The sequence below is a fragment of the Echeneis naucrates genome, chromosome 7, assembly GCF_900963305.1.
Source record: "Echeneis naucrates chromosome 7, fEcheNa1.1, whole genome shotgun sequence".
NCBI classification, from domain to species: Eukaryota; Metazoa; Chordata; class Actinopteri; order Carangiformes; family Echeneidae; genus Echeneis; species Echeneis naucrates.
In genome coordinates this window covers 4,713,676-4,731,026 of record NC_042517.1, presented here as the reverse complement: position 1 = coordinate 4,731,026, position 17,351 = coordinate 4,713,676, and the positions used below count along the sequence as shown (strand labels likewise).

General features: G+C 42.6%; 1 protein-coding gene across 1 annotated transcript; it reads left to right on the top strand.

Moving 5' to 3' along the window:
• Window positions 1–503: 503 nt before the first annotated feature.
• Window positions 504–17,291, top strand: cacna1fa (calcium channel, voltage-dependent, L type, alpha 1F subunit a). The gene is made up of 47 exons (XM_029507476.1): window positions 504–522; window positions 1,252–1,441; window positions 1,600–1,705; window positions 2,980–3,119; window positions 3,236–3,381; window positions 3,474–3,626; window positions 3,730–3,926; window positions 4,021–4,124; window positions 4,275–4,417; window positions 4,522–4,590; window positions 4,679–4,742; window positions 4,850–4,876; window positions 5,061–5,221; window positions 5,335–5,560; window positions 5,688–5,895; window positions 6,013–6,133; window positions 6,264–6,336; window positions 6,487–6,550; window positions 6,632–6,695; window positions 6,775–6,868; window positions 7,257–7,386; window positions 7,514–7,573; window positions 7,643–7,749; window positions 8,092–8,179; window positions 8,371–8,478; window positions 8,605–8,657; window positions 8,748–8,894; window positions 9,061–9,262; window positions 9,388–9,546; window positions 9,668–9,778; window positions 9,853–9,936; window positions 10,682–10,702; window positions 10,807–10,935; window positions 11,030–11,095; window positions 11,163–11,254; window positions 11,620–11,779; window positions 12,794–12,921; window positions 13,095–13,191; window positions 13,283–13,385; window positions 13,494–13,595; window positions 13,790–13,914; window positions 14,159–14,505; window positions 14,631–14,780; window positions 15,245–15,579; window positions 15,666–15,799; window positions 15,856–16,179; window positions 16,546–17,291. Exons 1-47 carry the CDS (start codon window positions 504–506, stop codon window positions 16,750–16,752), a joined length of 6,138 nt encoding a protein of 2,045 aa, XP_029363336.1. The 3' UTR covers window positions 16,753–17,291.
• Window positions 17,292–17,351: the final 60 nt, after the last annotated feature.

Here is a 17,351-nt window from a genome sequence, read left to right as displayed (position 1 = left end):
ACTTAAACTGTGTAAGAAAATCCCAGAGAGCTGCAGAGTTTATCTCCACCTTCCCCCTGAAAGATTTCCACTGTCATCCTTTTAAACGGCTCAGCTCGTTTAATCCTGACGGCTGACCACCGACGATATGGGAACGCGTTTGTTTTAATATTCCTCGCCGTGATGTGCCTGCTTAGATAAACAAAAACCAAAAAAAAAAAAAAAAAAAAACAGAGAAGACGGAGGAGAAGTCGCAGTTTTCATTTACACGCAGTTAGAAAGCGGCTTTAATTGGATTTCTCTGCGGTGAGCGGGATGATGGCCCGGCGCCTCTCAGCGCTGCATGTGGATGTGAAATGACAGGCTGCACATGGGCCGTTTGCTTTTGTTTGTTTTTGTACCGTGAAAAGTTCTTCCTCTTTTGGGGGCCAACTTTATATCCGTGATCCGCAACGCACCGCAGATCTCCTGAAGAGTTGATGGTGGGATTTTTTTAGGTGACTTCGTGGTGTTAAACTGCGAACATGGACGCGGCAAAGAAAGGTAGGGGCTCCTTCCTGTGTGTCTGAAGGTTTGCCTACACGGTTTGCACCCTTTGTATTACAGCTAACCATAAAGACTCATTGCATTGTTAACTCATTGTATTTTAAACGTGAAATCAAAGCACTTTTACACTTTTTATTTAAGTAGAAGTTAGTTTAATTAGAAGCTCTTATGTGTCCATATTTTGATTCCTCTGTAGTTTGCTCATAGGTGAGATAATAAAGGTACCCACAGGCTTATTGTCTGTGCAGGGCCTTGTCAGCAGGTGTTCACGGGCCTATTTGGGGATAGTGCTGGGCTAAGTGCCGCACTGCTTCCAATAAAGAAGTAGGTCACATCTGGTCTTATAATATGAGGCCTGCAGGACCGGATACCTGTTGGCTACAGCCTCCTGTCAAATCCTCCCCTAATTATGTTGGATAATAAAATGTGTGCAGATATTGTTAATGAAATAAGTACAGGTGGTGAGATATAACTGAAGATGGTACACCAATCTGAGCTGATCATGTTTTATAATTAGCATTATTATTATTCTTAATGATTAATGTATCAGTATGTTTTGTGTTCATTGTTTAGGAGTAAAAGTCTACATGTGACAGACAGGCCCACTTCTCCATTAGCACATACCTTATCTTTTTCACTTGCCCCAGATGTAGCTTGTATGTTTTATCTTGGAATGAAACATGTTTTAGAGCCCACTAATGTCATTATGTGTGTTTTCTTCAACAGATGCCCCCCCTGGGGGCGATGCAGGCAAATCAGACACCCTGGGGTCAACTGGCTCAGCCAGAAAAAGAGGAGGGGGGGCCAAGAAAGCGATGCAGGCAAACAAGTCCGCTCTCAGGGCCCCCCGCGCTCTCTGCTGCCTCACCCTCAGCAACCCCATCCGCATGGCAGCACTGGCCCTGGTAGAGTGGAAATATCCTTTTTCTGAGCGAGTCAGGGTGATTCTGAACCTTTATACCTTCAGTCCTAGACATGATGCACATGTTTAATCTATTAAAGTTGAGAGTTGTCTGCATTGTTCTGCATAGATGCTTTCGTGGGGCCTTTGTTTGGCCTTAACTCCATCCTCACACCCTTTGATATTTTTATTCTACTTGCCATTTTTGCCAACTGTGTGGCCATGGGTGTCACCAAGCCATACCCCGATGATGACTCCAACGCTACCAATCACAAACTGGTGAGTTTCAGCTGGAAAGAATCCAAAAATGATTTCACATATTTTGAAAGGCAGGAAAACACTGAAACACTGGCAGTTGCAGAGTTAACGCTAAAACGTGGTATCACATGGGAGTGAATTAGGAGCACACTATCACAGAGAGAGGAAAATGGAAACTTGACTTAGAACTCATTACAAACATCTCTGGTTCTCTTGAGCTGCTTCTCGTTCCTCAGTCCTGTGGGTCATTTGAGGACACTGGCAGACACGTGCATGGTCCAAAACACAGATTTGGGTGGTTAATGCAAAGTTAGTTGTGCAGAGGTTGGACAGTTTAGTGATGACGGTTGCAACAATTGGTTGAAGGTAGTTTCCTGCAGGACTGTAATGGTATTAGAGGGGAAAAGTTACTTAGGCACCAGCCATCTGCTTCATCTCACCTCACGCTCACCTCTGCCCCTTCCTCTATTTCTCATAGTTTTTCTCCAATATCCCTTAAATTCACATTCAAACTTACAGAATTAAAAACACATCCATTTCTTTCTTTGTCTTCAGCACCTCTTTAAAAATTTAAAGTGGCATTGTGTCGCTTTATTGGTCTAAATGATCCTGACTTCTAGAGAGAATAAAAGTGAGCAAATATTTTCGCTAAAAAGAATAGCAGAGAATAGACACACACACACACACACACCTATGCAAAAACACACACAGACACTTGCAGCAGGATGGATGTTTATCCCTTTATTGGATTTCACTGAGGAAGTATCCTGACATTTCAAATTGTCATCCTTGCAGTTTCGGTTAATATCATATATTCATGCATTGAGTTTGGTGAATATAATTTTTTTGTTGTTGTTGTTTGTTAATACCAGTCATATTAAATGAAAGCGCATGATGTGTGGATTATTTCAGCTGATTCAGGTAAAGTCCTGGTGACAGTGGTTGTAGTGATTAGAAGCATTAAACTGAGGTTACAGGAGAAGGATTCACTGACAGGCTTAAGCATTTGTCAGGCACTGGGTTAAGAGGTTAGAAAGCCACCGCAATCAGCCCGTAATGGTGACACGTGATCTAAAGAAAGAAGCATTGAAAAACACTGAATGCACCTCATTGGGATGTTTTACGAGCCGGACTCTATTGTTTCTGAATGTCTTTACGTCATTGTGACAATAAGTTGACGTTTCTCCAGTACTGCTCTATATTTATTCCTCTCTTACGCACTCATTAACATAAAAAAAAACAAAAAAGCCAATCCAATTTTGCATAACTGTCCCTACGCCACCTTTTCTTTTCAGGAACAAGTCGAGTACGTCTTTCTTGTCATCTTCACCATCGAGACCTTCACTAAAATTCTTGCCTACGGCTTAGTCATGCACCCCAGCGCCTACATACGCAGCGGATGGAACTTGCTTGATTTCATTATCGTCATTGTCGGGTATTTTGGTGCTTCACATAGTCACGATTTCCATCTCCAAAATGTTCTGCCATTAAGAAAGCGTACAGTGCCAACAGCCACTTTGTGTGTGTGTGTGTGTGTGTGTGTGTGTGTAGGTTGTTCAGTGTGATAGCAGAAGCCATGACGGATCACAAGCCTGGCGAGGCCCATCATGCTGCCGGAAAACCTGGAGGCCTGGATGTCAAAGCACTCAGAGCGTTCAGGGTGCTACGACCACTTCGACTCGTGTCTGGAGTGCCAAGTGCGTTTTTTGTGTGTGTGTGTGTGTTTGATTGTGTTTTTGCATCTTTGCTTTAGCCCACATGCTGAAAAGTGTGTGTTTTTTCTCATCAGGTTTACAAATTGTGTTGAACTCCATCATGAAAGCCATGGTCCCCCTCCTCCACATTGGTATGTTGGTCATGTTTGTCATCATCATCTACGCCATCATCGGCTTGGAGCTCTTCATCGGCAGGATGCACAAGACGTGCTACTTCATTGGCACAGGTCTCTGCTCTCTACGTTAAAAAAAAATATTCTTTACACTTCACATTTCACGGATTTGTGAACTCACTGTCCTTCTTTTATCTCCTGCTGTTTTCTGATCCAGAGCTCATGGTGGAGGACGACCCTTCACCCTGTGCGTTTGCTGGGAATGGGCGCTTCTGTGTCAGCAACGGGACTGAGTGCAGGGGCAAGTGGGAGGGCCCCAACGGCGGGATCACAAACTTTGACAATATCTTCTTCGCAATGCTGACTGTTTTCCAGTGCATCACTATGGAGGGCTGGACAGATGTGCTCTACTGGGTAACACAGACGTGCTCACGCACCCCTGCAGTTTATTTCTGACTCCAAACTGAGAACGCTGATCCACTTTTGTCTCTCTGTCTCGCTTTTGCAGATGAATGATGCCATTGGTTTTGAGATTCCGTGGGTTTATTTTGTCTCCCTGGTCATCTTCGGCTCATTTTTCATTATCAATCTTGTGTTGGGTGTGTTGAGCGGGTGCGTACTTGTTGCACCAAAGGTCTCAACTTTCTGTTGTATTAACCCAATCATATTCAGTGTTATTCAGAGTTTCCTAAGCTTGTGTGTGTGTGTGTGTGTGTGTGTGTGTGTGTGTGTGTGTGTGTGTGTCTGTGTCTATGTGCGCAGAGAGTTTTCTAAAGAAAGAGAAAAGGCCGTGGCCCGTGGTGAGCTACAGAAAGCACAGGAGAGCAAACAGATGGAGGAGGACATGATTGGCTACATGGACTGGCTCATAGAGGCCGAGGATGTGGATGAAGAGGGAAACAAACGTTGGTTGAACGCACATTTACATACACTGACACACACACACTGACTCAAATCCAAGCATCAACACCTTATCGCCTTACATTTCCATATGGATTCATCCTGAAAGGTGCTGCCATTGCAAAGAAAAAGATGATGAAGAAGTTCGGCTGGTACAAACACAGCGAGGACGGCGGAGGTACGTCAGCTTTCACTGTACAGTTATTTTTAAGTTTGTTTGTTCTATGCGACACCTTCCGGCTGCAACTCGCCTCTGTGTTCAACAGAGTCAGACTCTGACGATGATATAGCATACCTCGATGATGACAATGGCTGCTGTGCTTCTCTCATGTAAGACAACACAGAAACAAACAACATTGTTTTGTTTCAGCTCATTACTGGAACACAAGTGCAGAGTTTTATTAAACTCTCTTGCTTTCATTCTCTCTATTTCTCAGGGCAAAGATGATGGCCAATAGCTTCTGGTAAGATTTTCAGCAGTATGCCAAATGCTTATATGAAGAAGAAGTGCTTTCCTTCATCATTCAATATCTGTCTGTCATTGAGTGTTGTTGTAGCCTATTATATGAGATACAAATGTCCTACCTGACGTGACCTTGGTGTCTTTGGAGGGACTGATTCCCTGTACTGTGCCCAATCTTTCTTTAGTGACCAGTTGTGCCAGCTGAATCATACTTTCAGGAAGAACTGCCGTGTGGCTGTTAAGACCACCAACTTCTATTGGTTGGTGCTTTTACTAGTGTTTCTCAACACAGTGGCCAGCGCCTCCGAGCATTACGGACAACCAAAGTGGCTCACAGAAATGCAAGGTAAGAGCACACTCCTAATTAATTAAATAATTAATTAGTAGCTTTTTTCCCCCAACTTTGTGTAATAATAAAAAAAAAAAAAACATGACTCTTCTTCTCTGTGTGTCCCACAGAGCGAGCCAACAAGATCCTGCTGCTGCTGTTCACTCTGGAGATGCTGATGAAAATGTACGCCTTTGGCCTGCAGATCTATTTCATGGCGCTGTTCAACCGCTTTGATTGTTTTGTGGTGTGTGGCGGCATCCTGGAGACGCTGCTGGTAGAGATGGATTTCATCCCGCCCATCGGCATCTCTGTGCTGCGGTGCATCCGACTGCTCAGGATATTTAAAATGACACGGTAAGTGACAACGGAGCTTAAAGAGGACAAGTGCCAACTACTCATTGTTTTAATATTTCTTGTATTTAGTTCTTAGAAATACTGAGCATTTCTTGAAGCGTATCAATGCTCTCTTTATTGTTTCCAGGCACTGGGCTGCGTTATCTGACCTGGTCAACTCACTGCTCAACTCCATGAAAGCTATCTGCTCCCTGCTGCTCCTGCTCTTCCTCTTCCTCATTATCTTTGCCTTGCTAGGCATGCAGTTGTTTGGAGGCAAATTCAACTTTGATGAAACTCAGATGAAAAGGAGCACATTTGACTCCTTCCCTCAGGCCCTGCTCACTTGTTTCCAGGTGACTGACATTGCCACAGTATCTCAGTTTATTCAACAGATGCGAGTTACGGCCCTGTCACCGTCTGCCTTCTTGTTTCTCTCTTGTTCTTTCCTCACTGACGGCCCGTCGTTGCAGATACTCACTGGAGAGGACTGGAATGCTGTGATGTATGACGGCATTATGGCCTATGGTGGGCCCATATTCCCTAACATGGTGGTGTGCATTTACTTTGTCATCCTCTTTGTCTGTGGTAACTGTATCCTTTTCCAAGGAGTGATCAACAAGTTTACAATATTTGTGACCATATTTCTGAGCCAACTGCTGAATATTAGGTTCAGTTTTCAGCACCCAGTGGAAGAAATCTGACTCCTTAATGTTTCGATCAGACATCCTGCTCAATGTCTTCTTGGCTATCGCTGTGGACAATTTGGCAGGAGGCGGCGGAAAGAAAAATGTTGAGTAAGTTTGGCTCAAGAGAAGGAGGCGGTGAACGGCAGTGTCAGACACCTTTTATACCCGACTCATCCTTTTGTCTGCTGCTGCATTTATCCTGACCATTAAAGAGAGTTCCGACTTCGCCTGTATTTTCACTGTGTATTATTCTTCCAGAGAAAAAAAGGAAGAGGAAGAAGAATGGGATGAGGATGAAGAGAAAGAAGATGAAGATGCTGGGGTGAATAATGGTTGCATTTGTTTCTGCACCGTTTCTAAAAAGGGAAAAGTTACAACAGCTTTTCTTGTGTACTGTTTGTAGAATGAAGAGGACGACTGGCAGGAAAATGAGGAGCTAAGGGCCATTGAGGGACTAGAGGGTGAGGGTGTCGTAGATCGCATCCTGCAGCAGATAGTTCAACCTCAAAAATTGCTGATTTGGATACAAACCGTCTCTTTTAGGAGTTGCTCCATTAAAGCCAGAGTTCTCTGGGCCTAAGGAGAAGATCGTACCAATCCCCGATGGAAGCTCCTTCTTCATTCTTGGAAAGAAGAATTGGTAATATGAGCCAAATGAACCCAATTCTACTACAGTTCTGTAACCTTACTCTTTAAAGGAGCTGTTTGTAAGTTTACCAATTGCTGCATGCCAAGTATTAGCATTGACAGTCTTCCACTTCAACCATTAAGCATCTAGCATGCCCTCTGATTAGTGCGACTTCATCAGGGCAGGCTGGACACTGCAGTGTCAGGAAGAGGGGACACTAGCAGGAGCATAACAAAAGAGTTGTGTCCTCTGCAGGAGAGAACTCTTGGTGAGTGAAGGAACGAGGTTTGGCTGGTAAACAGATGCTAATGTTAAGCTTACAAATGGCTCCTTTGACTTCCTGCCAATTTAGCACTAAGTTCCGTGACATTGCTGAAACTAATTTCACTCTAAATCTCAGTTTGCGAGTCGCCTGCCACAACCTCATCCATCACCCCTACTTCACCAACTTCATCCTCATCTTCATCATCCTCAGTAGTATTTCTCTGGCTGCTGAAGATCCAATCAAATCGCACTCATTCAGGAACATAGTAAGACCAAACGCATCATATCAAGTCATCTATGCTTTGATTTATGCAAGCCGATTGTCGGGTCCTTTTCATTCTCACCTGCCTAAAAGAAAAAAAGGTCACGCTAACCTTTTTGTTTTTCCCTCAGGTGCTCGGCTACGCAGATTACGTGTTCACATCTGTTTTCACTGTGGAGATTGTGCTAAAGGTAATGGCTGCAGTTAAATGGAAAGTGACGTGTTCATTAGATCATTAACTTTTCTTCACTCGTGTTTAGATGACAGTCTACGGAGCTTTTCTGCACACCGGCTCCTTCTGTAGAAATGCCTTCAACCTCCTGGACCTGCTGGTCGTCAGCGTGTCGCTCACATCTTTCTTTCTGCAGTGAGTGTAAAAAAACGGATCTGAACTGACAGGAGTGAGCTGTACCAGTTGTGTTACGTAACCTGATCTCTTATTAAAGTACTGAGGTGGCAATTTTTTTTATATGCAATTAAGGACAGTGATTCTCATTCACATATTTCACATATTCAATCTGACTACTGGTGAATAGGTGTGCTTTTTTTATAGTTTGTGTACATTTTTGGACCAAATCTTCATTTTAAGGGGACAATTTGTTTGATTACCCAGTGAACTCTGTTTTTACTACTAGAGTGTATACAGTAATACAAATTTATACAGTAAATTAGAATTTATGAAACATTTTTTGAACGTCTCTAAATCCAGTTCAAGCGCAATATCTGTGGTGAAGATTCTTCGAGTGCTGCGTGTGCTCAGGCCTCTTCGAGCCATCAACAGAGCCAAGGGGCTGAAGGTAAACGCTCTTTTTTTTTTCTTTTGATATGCTAGAAAAATATATTAAGGAAGTTGACATTCACTTCAAGGCTGTCCTCTTATATTGTGCATATGTTGCCATTCTTCTGATCACTTACTGTATATGTGATGTAGTATAATTTGTTGCCAATATAAGCTGATAAATGTTCTTCATTGCTTTTGTGATCACAGAATGTGGTGCAGTGTGTGTTTGTGGCCATCCGCACCATCGGCAACATCTTGATCGTCACAACGCTCCTTCAGTTCATGTTTGCATGTATTGGAGTGCAGCTCTTTAAGGTGCATGTTCACATTTTCATCCATTTTAACAGTTTTCTTCTCTTACTCACAGAAATTAAAAGTGAAGAAGCTGCTGTGGGGTTTTCACCCTTTTAGTGTATTGCCTGTCTGTTTTTTATGCCACAGGGCAGATTCTACAGCTGCACAGATGAAGCCAAACACACCCCAGATGAGTGCAAGTCAGTTTTCCTGTGTCATTCCTCCGCAATATAAAGCTCATGACAGTCACTTAACATTCAGAATCCGTCACTGCATGCGTTTGTTTTCAGGGGAACATTTGTGGTCTATAAAGATGGAGACATGAACCACCCTATGGTGAGAGAGAGGATTTGGCAAAACAGTGATTTCAACTTTGACAATGTGCTGATGGGCATGCTGGCTTTATTCACTGTGTCAACATTTGAAGGCTGGCCACAGTGAGTCGAACTGTTTTTTACCCATACTCTCGTAAATTTGCACCCATATTTTAGTGGTCATCAAGAAATTTTTAAGATGGTATTTTTTAGTTTTTGGAATAGGAAAGGTCTGCTCACTCTTTTCTTCTGTTTGTTGTTGTTGTTTTTTTTTTTTTTTTGTATTAAGGCTTCTTTACAAGGCTGTAGATGCCAACGCCATAAATAGAGGACCCATCTACAACTACCGAGTAGAAATCTCCATCTTTTTTATCATCTACATCATCATCATCGCCTTCTTCATGATGAACATCTTTGTGGGTTTTGTCATCATCACATTTCGAGAACAAGGAGAGGCTGAGTTTAAAAACTGCGAACTCAACAAGAATCAAGTTAGTTATTTAAAAAAAATGATAATTTAGGCTTTTAGTTTAAGTGTCGCTGTTGTTATAATTTATCTTTTGTTTTAATTATCTCAAACTCCATAACGCTTGCTCTCTTCTTGTTACCCTGCCAGCGCCAGTGTGTGTACTATGCACTGAAAGCTCAACCTATAAAGATTTACATCCCCAAAAACCCATCACAGCTCAAATTCTGGAGAATAATCAACTCCAGCCAGTTTGAATATGTTATGTTCGTCTTGATTCTGGGGAACACCCTCACTCTGGCTGTTCAGGTGCCATTTTACACATTTACACATCACTCAAAGAAATGTTTTGGGGTTTTTTTAATGTAATTTTTCAGTGTTTAATCCAAAGATTTGTGTTGCTATTTTGTTTTTGTTTTTTTCTTCTCAGCATTACGAACAATCAAAACTCTTCACCTCCATCATGGACATCCTCAACATGATCTTCACGGTGGTTTTCACCATTGAGATGATCATCAAGTTATTGGCTCTGCGGGCTCATGTGAGGGTCACAACAACTGCCACCACTGCCTTTTTTTTGTCGTTGTCTCACTTTGCTTATTTCTTTTTATGCAGCATTATTTCATCGACCCTTGGAATTCGTTTGATGCACTGATTGTTGTGGGGAGCGTGTTGGACATTGTAGTCTCTGAGTTTAGTGTAAGTTTGTTCAGACACATTTCAAAAGTTCATGTTGTTTGTTTTTTTTTTGTTTCCCAATGTTTATTATTACAACTTAGTTTAAGTGTGTGCACATATCCATTGAATTTTTGGAGGTTGACAGCTGCGTTCGCTGGAAGAAAATACAAAGTCCACGTGGTACTTTCAAGTCTGGTCTCAGTTAAAAGAAAAAACTATCTCGAAAAAAAATTAAAAAAGACGCAAAAAACACACAAAAAAAAAACTCTTACTTCACAGATGCCAGGATGACAAAGTCTCACTATAACTAATATTAAGATAATGAAGTCAAGTCTTAATTTTTTTTTGGAACGATTAGACCAGTTTTGTATATGCTCAGAATTTTATTCATTCCAGTGGCGCATTAATACAAATATTGAATTGTAACTGTTTTAAGACCTCCAGAAAAATTGTCCCTGTAATGTTGAGGCGACTTTAAAACAGTACTACAATAAATATACATAAACATTAAACTGTGAAAAGTTTAAATAAGATGGGGATAACTGTCATAACGGTCATAAACTTTCATTTATTTAAAGTTCAGCTCGCCATTGACTTTACATACAAAAAATATGTAGTTAAGCTTCTTGTTCAGGGAGCTGGCTTGTTGGTGGATGTTTTACTCTGATCATTAAACCATTTGTGCCTGATCCTGATGGCCTTTTAAATCTCTTTCCTCCTTCTTGCTGTTTCTGCCTGTCGCTGATTGCCTGAAATATTGATCCAGGGAGGTGGGGGCCACAGTGAGGTGAGACATCAGATGGGCTTTAGGATTTGGATTTACACTTGAAGGCGTGCACACGGTGTAATGCACGTGCTAATTTTTTGTGTTTGTGTGTGTGCCATATGAAGGGTAAAGGAGAAAGTGGAAAAGTGTCCATCACCTTCTTCCGATTGTTCAGAGTGTTGAGGTTGGTCAAGCTGCTCAGCAAAGGAGAAGGAATCCGAACTCTTCTCTGGACTTTTGTCAAGTCTCTCCAGGTGAGAGCAGAGCAAACATCTCACATGATGCTGAAAAATAATTTAGATAAAGGTTTGATTTCAGTTTGTGACATCTTCACTTCTATCCTTTCAGGCTCTGCCTTACGTAGGTCTGCTCATCGCAATGATCTTTTTCATCTATGCCGTGATCGGCATGCAGGTGAGTAAAATTGCTCTTCGGGCTGCAGCTGTTTGTGTCCAACTAAGTCCACTTTTTCCTTTCACAGACATTTGGAAAGGTGGCTGTCGACGATAATACTCACATCAACAGAAACTGCAACTTCCAGACTTTCTTCATGGCTGTTCTGGTCCTTTTCAGGTGAGTTGTTTCTTCCGAAAGAGGCCAATGCTGAATTTGTCACAATATCTCTTATGGGTTAAGCATTCGTACTTGATATATCAGATAGAGATAGAAAAATGTGTTTTCCCTGAATTACAAGAAAATACAAATAATTCTGGATTCAGCTTCTCAGTGATCTAAATACGATTACCAGATTAGCGTCTTTTAATCATCAGCAATGCCATTTGATGATGAAGTAATTCTGCATGGTTCTGTTTATGTCATTTTTCAGTAATTATTAATCAGTTTAGGCTTCCTCGCAGTATGGCTTCTGTCCTGAATACGATATTATGAAGATAAAAAGGGACAAATGAGAGGACTGTCTTCTCTCTGTGTCCTTGCAGGTGTGCCACTGGAGAGCAGTGGCAGGAGATCATGTTGGCAGCTCTCCCTGGCAGACGCTGTGACCCAGAGTCTGATACTGAACCCGGTGAAGAGTTCAGCTGCGGCAGCAACTTGTCCTACATATACTTCATCAGCTTCTTCATGCTGTGCGCTTACCTGGTGAGCGGGGCCGAGGAGGATTTAGGATCACATTGATTTGTTTTCTTATCCCTGAGTTCGGAGTAAAGCACTTTGCCCGCTGTCATATAAATTAATACGCCCTCTTGACTACAAATTAAATTGAGGCATAATTCATTCAGACTCGTCTTACAGAGTCTGAGGTTTGTGGGATGAAAGTCAGATGACAGTAGAAAGGACAGTACCACAGCAGCAGTGTAGGAGTGTTTTTAGAAGCTTAACCCTGTCTTTTCCAGTCTCCATCTCTGTGGATTTTGTTAATCCTGACATCAGACCCAGATCAGAAAATCCTGATTTAACAAGGTGAAAATAGTTTGGCAACGTTTCAGCAACTTCTGTGCTATTTTAAGACATTAAAGAAGTTAATTGAAGTCAATGTTAAATATGTAACTAGTGGGCTGCTCTGAAGAAAAAGTACATTTTTTATACAAAAAATGCAAGTATGTGCAGCTTTTAAAATAGATATCTTATGAAATAAAAAAAAATCCATCTCTCACACTTAATGGGTATTTTAAAATGTCAGTTTGAGACCGTCATGGACCTTTAACCTTCTCTTTCGTGGGAACAGTTCCTCAGTCTAAGCTGTTTACTCATTCCTAAACTCATGTTCATGTTTAGCCCGGAACTTTTCATGTATTCCTTCTATGGTTTCTTCTCCTGTGGACAGCTGACATCCATCAGTCTGTGTCTGGTCTTCGACCTTTAGCAGAAACCCCCTGACACCCGCCCAGCTGCTAAAAGTAGAGCTGGACCACTGAGTCCTACTGGGGTTGTTTGATATATGAGAACTTGGTGTGGACTCACATGCAAATCATGATCATTACGAAAAATGTTTAACGAATGCAAATAAATGCAAAAATACATATAGTTTCCCCTTTCTATTATAATTAAGAACCAGCATTATCCATTATTTTAGGGAGTTTCACAGGTGTGTAAACCAAATTTATGGTGATGCATTAGTCTCATTTGTTACGCCTCTGTCCTTTTCTCTATCAGATCATCAACTTGTTTATTGCTGTCATCATGGACAACTTTGAATACCTGACACGAGACTGGACTGTGCTCGGGACTCACCACTTGGATGAGTTCAAGAGAGTTTGGTCTGACTATGATCCAGAGGCCACGTAAGATTTGTTCCTTGTCTCAGCCACTTTTATTCCCCTTCACTGTTCAGAAAAAAGTGTAGCTATTCACAATTTACTTGCATCAAGCTGATCAGCCGGGATGAAAACAGCATGTGCAGATATCGCTCTTCATAAAATGTCTGTACTGCTTTGCGTTTGTCTGATTCTTGCAGCGGTCGTATAAAGCACATAGACGTTGTGACTATGTTGCGAAGAATTCAGCCACCTCTTGGTTTTGGAAAGCTATGTCCTCATCGTGTGGCTTGCAAGGTGAGTTAACAGACGTCCAGTTGACATCGGGAGCAGGAATGGACTGATGGATAGAACTCACTCCTCCTTCTGTCTCATCTTGTCCTCTCAGAGACTTGTTGCCATGAATGTCCCTCTGCACGCCGATGGGACAGTCACCTTCAACGCTACTCTGTTTGCTCTGGTGCGAACCTCTCTGAAGATCAAGACTGAAGGTCTGACCTCCAACACAGACAAACACGAGATCTCATTCACATGTGTAGTTGCACAACACTTTGTCGTCAGGTGTCTGTTTTCCTTGAAGGCTTTGTTGCTGCCCTCAGGTCCCATCGACCAGCAGAATGAAGAGCTGAAAGTGATTATTAAGAAGCTCTGGAAGCACACTAAGCCCAAGCTCATCGATGAAGTTATTCCTCCACCTAGAGGTGAATCAGAAAATTACATTTCTTATGGCCCTGATGATAACTATCATAACTATTGCATAAACCTTTTGCAATTAATGGCATCTATTTTGTGAGAAAGTAATTATTTTCTAAATTGTATTTCTAGAATTTATTCAGTTTCTCCTGGTTCTCTCCAACACCCAACATAACAGACAGCTTTTCCTTTTTTTCCTCAGGTGACGAGGTGACTTGTGGGAAGGTTTACGCCAGCTTTTTGATTCAGGACTATTTCAAAAAGTTCCGCAAGAGAAAGGAGCGGGAGAGGAAATCCAAAAAAAAGGACAAGGCAGCTTCTCTTCAGGTGACTTTGTGCTTCTTTCACTGAATATAAACATGCAAATATTGTTGATTCAACTTCAAGACACAGATGCTTCCCCACTTTGCAGTGCAAAAACAGATGACTAGTGTCAGTCTGCGTAACGATGCTCAAACATCCAAGTTAATAATAAAAACAAAGATATTTTTGAGCGAAGGGGGAACTTTGTGGATATGTATGAGACAATTACCATTAAAATAACAACTGGGGCACATGTGCGTGTCCTCAGCAAGGGCTGCGGACGCTGCAGGATCTGGCTCCAGAGATGCGTCTGGCGATGGCCTGTGACCTGGAAGAAGAAGAAGCCACAGAGGGAGAGATGACGGGTGATGAGGTCTTCAACAGTGAGGCGGGGAGCTCAGCAGCCACCACACCTGCCAGCACACCAATGCCGACCATGGACATGCTTGTGGAACAGACAGCTGTGATAATCGCACCAGAGCCCAAGATAGCCAACGGGGGTGTCGTTACAGAGCAGGTGGCCGGCCTACAGGAGCACCAGAGACCAGGATCAGAGCTGGCAGGACTCAGCGTTGTAACAGAGCAGCCCGTGCGCTCTGGGCCCCTGCCCGTCAGGTGTGTTTTGGCTCATATGTTTTTATCTATATCTATATTTTATCTATAAATTCCCACATTCTTACCATCAGTTTCGGTGAAAACATAATGAATTGTGTCCGAACTCACCTGTTCACTTCGAACAGGGTGGACTCCATCAGTGACCTGCCTCCTCCTCCTACTCCGGATATTTTAGTTGAAGGAGACGTTGTGAGTCAACCAGCTGAGGTGGCACCAACCGGAGAACCTGAACATATAACGTATAACACTGAAGGCGACGCCGCAAGTCTAGACAGGTAAGAACCCAGATCCAAGGTGAAGAGAGAGCAATAAGGATAATGTGACAATTTGCAAAACATACATAATTGCATTTTTGCTCATTATTGCTTCTATATCTTTCAGTGGTGTATAAAAATTGGATGAAAGGATGTTTTATCATAGGACAAAGATTATGAAAAGAGGGAAACAGTGAGGTCTGGCCAAAAAAATCAACCTACCAATACTTTCATTCTCACAAAAGCATTGTAAAACCAAATTGCGGTTCTACATTAGATTACACGAGGGACTAGTTCTTGTCGATCAATGTGACAGTAAAAAGTAACTGCTTCCAGCCGAGAAATAACCAATTTGTTTTTCACACATTTTTGTTTTCGTATTGATTCTTTTAGAAAGATGTGAGGTAGCATATTCTTCCAAAATAAAAGATTATTCCTTTTAAAGTACAAGTTCGTTCTTAAAAATCTGGATTTGGATTTTACAGGTATGTTTATCCAGACGCTGTTTCTCCTGTTCCATCTGAGACCGGCTATAATGGACAGATCCTGGAAAGAGCCAGCAGCATAGGAGAGATACCGTATGATGCGAATGGCTTCGTGACCAACGGGTACAATGGGGCCAGCATCAATGGGGGGAGCACTGCAGCAAGCCCAACCCCCTACGATGCAAATGGTTACAATGGGAATGGATACGTAGGCTACAACGAGAACGGCAGCGTGATCAGTGCCAACGGGAACGGCAGCACTGGGAATGGCTACGGTGGAAATGAAAACGGCACACAGTTTGTCAGGAGACGACTCCTTCCTGCCATACCCAAAGGTGACTTCACACCTGTGTTGAATTATTTGCATGTCAGCATGAATAAGTGCCTCCTGACCGGTTTTCTTCCTTCTCTGTTGTTTCAGGTCGTAAGCCTGCATTTAACTTCCAATGTCTGAGGCCTCAGAGCAGTGTGGACGACCTCCCCATCCCGGGAAACTATATGGGGAATATGTCCGTATCCCGATCCCGTCTGCAGGTAAACTCTCTCGAACTCATGGTTTTCAAGCAGCAAAGAATTCCTCATTTCATTTCATCGTTCCTCTCCAGGCCCAGCACAGTCTGGACTCCCGCCCCAGCAGTGTGTCCTCGATGTCATCCGCCTCGTGGGCAAACACAGCAGCAGCTGGCACCACTCCTGTTCCGGGAATAATCGGCCCCTCGGGGCGGAGGGGCAAGCTCATCTACACTCCTATGATCCTGGTGGATGACACCACCGGCACCAGCCAGCCGCTGTGGAGCGACGGCTCTGCCAGCCTCCCTGTAGGGAGCCGTCCAGGCTGGTACCCCGGTCAGACCAGGACCTTCACCAGCGTGAGGATGCCGCCGGTCAACCAGGGCTTCGTAGATAAAGGCAGCGCAGACAGCCTGGTTGAGTCGGTAAGTAATCGTGGTAATAGCTGGTACCCAACTTCGGTTTTTGAAGACACACTTCAATTCAAATAAAGTGTGAACCTGACTTTGAATGTACCTGGATAGGTATGAATTTATACTACTGCTCATTATTTTTAAAACAGATATAAACATAAACATTTTTCTAAAATATTTATGGAGATTTGGATTTTACATAAAGTCATCACTCAATGATCATCAAACAGGATTCTTCTTTGACTAAGTGTCTCTTTCAGTTAATGAAATTCTCTGTAAAGTAGACAGGATCTGATTGGGATGTTTGTGTGTTCGAGGCAATGAGCATCCAAAAACATAATCCTGGTTCACCGGTTTGTTTTTTCCTCCCACTCTCAGATCTTGATCTCAGAGGGTCTCGGCCTTTACGCCAGAGACCCGAAGTTTGTTAACTTTGCAAAGAAGGAGATCGCCGACGCCTGTCACATGAGCCTGGATGAAATGGAGAACGCTGCTGCAGACCTGATAGCCCGCGGAGCCAGTCACTCAATTTCTCGGTTTGAGGATGAGCTGACTGATGAAATGAACTGTGTGATTTCTTACTGAGATCAGCAAAACTGTATGAGAAAGTGAAGTATGAGGTTGTGTGGCGTGCGTTTATGTCTTCTGTGGAGAACAAAGAAATGAGCAATGGGTTATAAAATGGGCCACAACTTTTCCCTATTTTGTTGTCGCGGGTATTGCGATTTGCTTTCGTTTGTGAATGCCAAAACACACATGCTCTTGGTTAAAGAACACGTCAGCATGTGGCAGGACTCGACAAGGTTTCCTGAGAACACTGTGACTGCAGTGTTTATATTAATACGACATCAAGCAGTGGCTCTCAGTATGATGACAAAGGACCACTTTTTGTACTGTATTTGAATTGTTGTCGTTTCATATACACATAAATCATGACACCTAGACTTTAAAATTAGAATATGCTAAAACTAATGTGTGTGCCGATGTGTGTGCACTCACTACTTTAGAGACATATTTGAACATACTGAATGTCCTCTAAAATGATGCAAGCACGTAGCACAAATGTATTAAAATGTATTTTTTCGCCCAACCTGTTTGATAGAGGGGTATCCAAAGTGCACAAATTAAACGTTTCACATATCTATTTTATTCTTTTTATTGTGATCAGTTGTGTCCATGAACTG